Source organism: Micromys minutus, assembly GCF_963924665.1.
Source record: "Micromys minutus genome assembly, chromosome: 16".
NCBI classification, from domain to species: Eukaryota; Metazoa; Chordata; class Mammalia; order Rodentia; family Muridae; genus Micromys; species Micromys minutus.
This window is the reverse complement of record NC_137985.1, coordinates 26,190,597-26,198,510: the sequence shown is the minus strand read 5'-3', so window position 1 is coordinate 26,198,510 and position 7,914 is coordinate 26,190,597. Positions and strand designations below refer to the sequence as shown.

Here is a 7,914-nt window from a genome sequence, read left to right as displayed (position 1 = left end):
GGACTATTCCATCGGAACCATCCCCAAGAGTGACCTGTGCCGAGACAACAAGGGCATGTAAGAATCTTCAGACAGTCCATTTTATCTGACTGTAAAATGTTAAAGTCACTATCATTCTTATCTTCTTGTTGTTAGTTGCGCTATAACAAAGATATGATGATAGAGCTATAGCTTATTCAAAGAAACAGTATCAATATGTTGCTGAAGTTGCCCTTCAGTTCCAGCGTCAAAGGGGGCCTGCCTCACCCTTCTGCAAGTACAAAGTGAAGGCCCCTCTATGTTCAAATTAGGTTTGATAATTTAATAGGTTTAATAGTCAACCTAGAAAGCTAAAAAAAGATCAGCAAATATAAGTTTCCAATTTAGAAAAAAAATTTTTTTTGAGGTTTGAAAAATCTCAGCATTTGGGAAGCAGAGTAGGAAAAGTCACAAGTTTGAGACCAACCTGAACTGAGTAGAAACAAAGCAACAATGTTGCAGGGTCTTGTTGTTGCTGGGATAGTCACCAAATCCAAAAATTAAGAAACCACCACCCTACTTGGAAGCACTGTTTCTTCTTCTTCTTTTTTTTAACCACCCCCTTTTTGATTCTTAAAATTTTTCCACTTTTACATTTTTTAATTAACAAACAAAAAATAAAAATTCACGAGCCCCAAAATAAAACAGACAAACAAGCCCTCCCAAAAAACAAAACTAAAAACAAGGAAAAGCATATAAAATGAAATATGAATCCTGGCATTAACAGCTGACAGAGAATGTGATTTTCGTTTAAATTCTTAGTGGGTGATAAAAGTGTAGAAACTGAAAACTTATAAATTATTTAAAACCTGGAATCACTGACCAGAAATTTTACACAGTTGGATCATGGGAAGGGGTTTGAGGACAAGCCTACAGGAACAAAAAAGCACGCTGCTCTTCAGGAGCACTAGCTGAAGATAGAGAGTGCTCAAGAGATACAGTGTATCTAGTGTGCTGGAAACCCTTTGTTCAGTTCCCAGACTTAAACAAAATACAATAAAATACTAGTAGTTAGAATTTTCTAGGAAGCTTCATAAATATATGCATATTCTGAATCTCTTAGATTACCTCAGCCTTAGAGAGTCAGCATTTCTGGAGTTGTAGTCTTTTGTAATAAAATTCTTAGTTGATTTTGGAAAGAAAAAAATCTTCATTTGGGGGCAACAGTCGTAGACAGTCTGCACTCCCCTTATGTACAGGATACACATAGACGAAAGAAGACTCCTGCCCGAGTTAGAAATAGAACCATGAACTTTAGGCCTTTTTAAAAACAAAGAAATGTATATGCCTTAAATATACATGGAAGAGAAAGTCTGATGCTTATGAAGATAGAACAAAAAGATTATTTTAGGGCCTTTTGCTTTTGTGCAAAAAGATAATAAAAGATTAAGAGATGGGACTCTTAAACCTTGATCACGGACATGAACATGTTTGGGATGAAAATTTATTGTACGAGAGCTGTAAGCCCAGGTACGCTCCAACAGTATCACTGAATAAAAAACGGTAGCATTTCAGAGTCCAGAACATTGGTCAATGTGTCAATCACTTCTCATGAGCACTCTTTAATGTCCTGAAAATGCAAATAAACTTTTTTCAACACTAACTTGCTTTAGGCTGAAGACCCCTTACGTCATTTCCTGTATTTGTTTTTCCCCTCCTACACATTAGATGCCTTTACTATGTCTTCATAAGGGCAAGGAGATAGAGAAGAGGGGAGGATCCAGAAAGAGTGGGTAAGATCTTCATTGCCTTCATCTGTTCTAAGGGTCACTAATCCTATCATGAAATGCCCCCCACCCAGGACTTCAACTAGACCTAGTTACCTTTCAAAGGCCCTGTTGACAAGTGCTACGCTTGTCCAATGTATAAATGAGAGTGAAGGAAAATTCAGCACTAAGCTCATGCTAGTTCTAGAGCCTCTGGATTAAATACTAACATTTGGAGATACCTCATTTGGAGACGCGCTGTGCATAATAGATGTCTGTCAGTGATGTGAGAGACAGAGACGTAGCCAGGGGAAAGTGCCACAGTAGGATACAGCCCTCTCAGCATTCTGAGGTGGGTGAAATGACATCTGTGTAAGGTGTTTCCTGTAGGTGGATAATGGAGGACTATGGGAATGGAGCAGGAGCAGGAAGGGCTGTGCAATGGAAAGGTGCCTGGCATCTCTGGAGAATGAGGCAGAGCCAGTTCTACCACAGCGGGGCTGCTCATGGCAAGTAGTTGCAGAATGCATCTGTAAAATACAGGGTTCTTACTGTCCCACTCTGCCTACTACTGACACTGTTTCTCCCTCTCCACTACGAGTTTCCTGCGGAGAGGAACTTAGTTCTCGATTTAATTGAAGCTAAAGAAATGAGTCCAGGTCTCTGCAGAGGTGGTACATAAATCACCTCTACGGAAAGGAAACAAAAGCCAGCAGAGCCCTCGTGATGGGGAGGACAAGGTGCCAGTTGTGAACTGGGGCAGCAGGCCGCTTTCCCAGGAACCAAGATGCTGAGAAGCATGAAAAGAAAGAGAAAGCCTGTCTTTTGCTTTAGAGATCTTAAACTGAAGAAAAATTATGCCAGAATCCTGTTCTGAAATACATGGTGGTGGTGGTGGGGGGTGTTGTGTTTCAGTGGCCTGGCGCCACTGGCCTCGGCGGAAGGCCTCTCTGTGCCGCAGGGGTTGCGACGATGAGAAGGGGCTGAAAAAAGGACCTAAGGAGCAGAGGTCAAAGGTGTGCAGACACTGCGGGGGTTCAGGGGCGAAACAAGGGCGCAGCGGTCTGGCGGAGGAAGAGCGCGCCCGGTGCAGCGCTGGGGAGAGCAGAATGCCGGCGTTCATCATCGGGGGCGGCGGGGACGGTCCTCTGCAAACCGTCCGGAACTCCCAACAATTCATCCTGTTTTTAATTAAAACATTTTCCAGAAGCCCCAAAGAGGGCGGTACCCAAAGGAATATAAAAAATATCCCGCAGGGTTGGGGAAATGGGGCGTGCCCGCATCCCGAGGCAGAAGGTGGATGAAGTAGGGCCACCCCAATAGATAACCACACAGGAGCCTCCCGCCCTCGGAACAGCGGCCCACGGTCTGCCCGCGAATACTCGTGCGCCCCCAGCCTCAGGTCCGGAGCGGGGGCGGGGCTGGCCGTGGCTTGGGGCGGGGCCATGCGGGGGCACGCGCTGGGCGGGGAGGGGAACCGGTGCATCAATGCTCTGATTGGACCTGGGTTAAACAAGGGGCGGCATCTTAGGACAGTTATGCCGACTAGTATTGGATCCTGTCGAAGAAGGGCGTGGTTTTGTGAAGTCAGTTCCGGTCGGTGTAAAACCCCCGGGGCGGCGGCGAACGGGCTTCAGACGCTTCTGGGTCGCGGTGGGGAAGCGCTGTAGTTTGGCTGTGCGTAAGAGGGTGAGAAAACCCAGCGCCACAGCGACCGGGAGAGGGATGGCGGCCACCGGGACCGCGGCCGCTGCGGCCACCGGCAAGCTTCTTGTCTTTCTGCTGCTCGTGCTCACGGCGCCCGCTGCGGCTCTGGCTGGTTACATTGAGGTGAGGACCAGGCGAGCGCCGGAGCAGCGTCTCCTCCGGTCTCCCGGGAGCGCGGCCTGTGGGCGGGCGTGGGACCGTGGCTGGGGGCGCGGCGCGAGGTTCGGCGCAGCGGCAGGTTGCCTTTCCCCCTACCCCGCCCGCGCGCCTCAGCTTTGCGCAGAGCTTAGCGCTGAGGTCGGGCTGCCTCCGTCGCCGCAGAGGCCAAATGAAAGGCGTCGGGGCTGCGGGGACGCCCCAGCCCCCTACCCGCCGGCGGCGCCGCCGCATCCTCGGGGACACCGGCATCGCGCGCCCTCTCTCCCCGGGGGCCCTGCGCACGCTCGTGCGCCCCGCGGCCCCGCGGCGCTCTAAATGGGTCGGTCCGCACAGGGTCCCTGGTGCAGCGGTCGAGGGGCCTGGGCTTCGGGCTCACCTGACGGTCGGCGCGCAGCCGTCGTTGACCAGGTGGACTTGGCAGCGGGGATGCGGCTCCAGCCCTGGCGAGTGGCCGAGATGCCGAGAGAGCCAGGAGAGGAGGCGCCGCCAGGGCAGCGGGGCGCTCTGCGCCCTCCCCTGCCTCCCAGCCGTTTGTACAAGTCTGGCAAACTAGGGAGCCCGGCTTTCCTGCTCCCGGGGGATGTTTAGCCTTTAGGGAAGCTGTCCACCAGTATATTTGGAAAACCCTTCACGGGTACTTTACTTGGGTCAGGATCACAGAGGTTGCTCTGCATCAGAGGTCACCCCCGTTAACTTGACGAAGTCGTCTAGGGTCTTTGGTGGTTGGCGGGAGTTCAGGCCGCTGGAAAGCTCACGAAGTCGGGTGTGGAATCAGTATTGCGGCGTGCTCAGCACCTAACCTCCCCCCGAGAACCCTCTGTCGCCTAGGGAGGACTTTATTTTTACTTTCTCGAAATAGTGCTTGAACTGTAGGACTGGAATGTTTCTAGTGTAGTTTATTTCTTTTTGTGCCTGCTCGTCGTATTAAAAAAACAAAAAACAAACAAACAAACAAACAAACAAACAAAAAAAAAAAAAACAAAAAACCCACCGTGGCTTTCTGTATGTTGAGCTAGTGTCAGAGATTGCATTTGATTAAATAGGCATTACCTGAGAATGTTCTGATAAAAAACCCGGCTCAGAATGAATTCATTTCTATAGACTGTAAATATTTCTTCTGGTAAAAAGAGCTAATGAGAAAAAAAAATTCTCTGGATTGAACCGCTCAAAACGATCTTTGTATTCATCTTGCTTACAACTTTTTGACTGAGGTGGGAAAAAAGATAAGTCTTAAGTAGAAACAGTTAATGTTTATGTACACGAACTTTTAGATTCTTTCATCTTTCGCACAGTCGGTTTGGGCTGTATCTGTCTGTGATCCCTGATAAGATGTCACTGGGAAATAGCTATATTAAGCAGGATAAAACGAGCAGGGGGTGGGGGTGGGAAACTGAGTTTTATTTATTAGGTGGGATTTAATGGGTCAGTGTCAAAAACCATTGTTCACACTCAACTTCACTTCCCAGTGGTGTGACAAATGTTAGGTGCTAGTGAATTCACAACAAAGGACTCATCAGTTTTAAAGAATCCATTTAACATCCAATGTCTGGGGGAGGGGATACCAATATCAGGATTAGTTGTTATAAATTAATTTTGACTGTTTGCCACACTGTTTAATTGAAAAGTTTGGCTAAACAAACAAACAATAACATTTTTGCCATATGCTTTTAAAATGGAGTTTTGTGGACATGTCACTTCCTTGGAACAATATTTTTGTTCCCATTGTCATTGTCTCAGGTGGTCATTCCTTTTGCTGACTGGCAGAATTTTATTCACATGCATACTCTTTGTTCATTTGCTGTCAAGCAAAGGATTGCTAAAGCCATAATTCAGATGAGAATGGTTTAAATCATGATGTCTTTGAGAAGGCCCTTATTGAGATTAGCCAAGGCGATTCTGGCCAAATCCCTGATCAAGTTGCTTGGCATGGAATTATTGATTGGCGGATCTTTAGTGTTGCTTGGTGTTGACTAAATTAATCTTTTGCACCTGTTTTTTTTTTTTTTTTTTTTTTTTTTTTTTTTTTTTAAAACACCTCTCTGCTCTGGGCACTTCCTTTCATAAATACCAGGATGTGTTTTCTTGTGTGCAAGTCCCAAGTGTGTGCCCGAACTGTCCCCTTTCTATGGATGTTTAAGCTTCTGAAAGTCAGCTTGAATTTACTCTGCTACGTCGAACGTGATCTTTTGAAGCACAGTGCCCAGGAAACTCAAGAATGACAACTGATGTGGAAACTGCTTTCTGGGATTCTTGTGAAAGGTGGAGTTGTATCAGGGTAATGCTTCTATTACAAGCACATTTTAAAGACACTGCAGGCAACAGAGGAACTAAACTAAGTTCATCAGTCTGGTCCTCTTGTGTAGAAGAATTTATTTTATTCCCATCGAAACTAAGCAGTCAACATAATGGGACTTAAATGGTTTAGGAAGGGATTCTTCATTGACGTTTATATTTGAAAGTTGTGGGGAAAGCCTTTCAGATATTTTAAAAGATGTATTTTATTATTTATGCATGTGTGTATCTGTGTTAAGTGTATAGCACGTGTGTGCTCTTGGAGCCTGAAGTTTTGGGTTCTCTGGAGCTGGAGCTACAAGGGGTTGTGAGCCACAAGATACAGCTTATGGGCTCCAGACTCAGGTCTCACTTTGGAAGAGTGGGAAGTGCTTTCAAACACTGTGCCTCTCCACCTCCCTCTTTAAAATATTTTAAAGATACATTCATTTACTAGTTTTGTGTATTGAGGCCATTGTGGTGACCATAGGACAAAGTATAAAGTATGGGAGTCACTTCTCCCCTCCCACTGTGTAGGCCCTGTAGAGCAAACTCAGTTGGTTAGACATGGCAACAGTGCCTTTGTCCACTGAGGCATCACATTGCTGGGGAAACCAACTCCGAAGTAACTTAATTTTTAATCTGTTTTGTTTTGTTTTGTTTTGTTTTTTCCAGACAGGGTTTCTCTGTATAGCCCTGACTGCCCTGGAACTCACTCTGCAGACCAGGCTGGCCTCAAACCTAGAGATCCACCTGCCTCTGCCTCCCTAGTGCAGGGAGTAAAGGCATATGCCACCAACCAGCCCAGAGTCTGTTTTTAAAAGCCTATTTTTTTGAGATAAAATGCCAGTCATATTTTTCTATGAAAATGTAGCTTCTGAATTGAGATGTGCTATGAAGTGTACACATCAGGATGTGAAGACTTAGTATGAAAAAAATTAAAGTATCTCAGTTTTTATATTAGTGCATTGGCTAACATGCCTTTATATTATGTTTTCAGTTTCTCTGTGCTCTGATTGGCTGCTAGACAGTTGAGTAAACACTGTGCAAGCTTTTATATTTCTCTTGCACACATTTGCTCATTACCATTCCTACATATGTGTGTTAGCACAGTTTTTGAGTGTATTGCGGTGTTTCCAACAATAGTCTTGCTTCATGTTGTTGACATAAGCCCTAATTTTGTTTGTGTTATTATTTATTTATTTATTTGGAGGGAGGAGGGGTGATGGTGTCCTTTTCTTTTTCCCCCTTAAAGTATGGCTTCGAACGTTATTTTTTTTTCCCTTGTTAGCTTTTTCTTCATTTGAAATTGTTTTAGAAATGATTTCAAGCCTACAAAAAATGCAAAATTGTGCAAACAACTCTCATGGAATTTACCTGCACTCAGCATCAACATTCTGAATATTTAGAATAGGCTTTCACATGTCTGGTTGTAGCTCAGTGGCAGAGTGCCCAGCACCCTGGAGTGGGAGAAGAACTTAGCATTTGTTTTGTTACCATTATTGTATTTGCTGCTGATCTGCCTGGAAGCCAGTTGTGTACACCAGCGTCTTTGCCCCTGAAACCCAGAGCAAAGGTACCTCTTACATAACGTCAGGATAGTCATGATCTGGCGATTTAATATTGATACATTATTCTGTGTTCTGTCTGTATATCAGTCTGTTAGTTGATCTGGCCACTTTTGTAAAAAAGCTAATATGCTTTTGAACTATTGGCATTAGTATGTGTAAGGTTATGTCATTTTTCCAAATACAATGGTCAGATTTTTAACTTATCTGATAGTGCCTCAACTTTGGAAAATTAAAACACAACTTTTCAAGATTCTTAATTTACTTTTACTAAGTTCTCAGGATTTCACATCTTTTGCTTACTTGAGGTGTATGGTTTTGTATCCTAGGCTGTGCTAAATGTACTGATATCTTCTGCTACCCCCACCTCCACTCCACTTCAGGCTGTTGAGTGCTGGGACTACCAGCATGTCACCACCACAACCGGCTTGCATTTTTCCCTTTGAAAGCAACAATAGAAAAATTGTATAGATGATGCATGGTCA

The 7,914-nt window shown here is 45.0% G+C and overlaps 1 protein-coding gene across 4 annotated transcripts in view; it reads left to right on the top strand.

The window, feature by feature from the left end:
* Positions 1–3,358: 3,358 nt before the first annotated feature.
* APLP2 (amyloid beta precursor like protein 2) overlaps positions 3,359–7,914 on the top strand; it is a 57,296-nt gene continuing 52,740 nt past the window's right edge. For all 4 annotated transcript variants that reach the window (XM_080930114.1, XM_080930113.1, XM_080930112.1 and 1 more), the window contains exon 1: positions 3,359–3,554. In XM_080930114.1, coding sequence (XP_080786240.1) covers positions 3,450–3,554 — 105 coding nt within the window. In that variant the 5' untranslated portion in view covers positions 3,359–3,449. The remainder of the gene's footprint in view (positions 3,555–7,914) is intronic.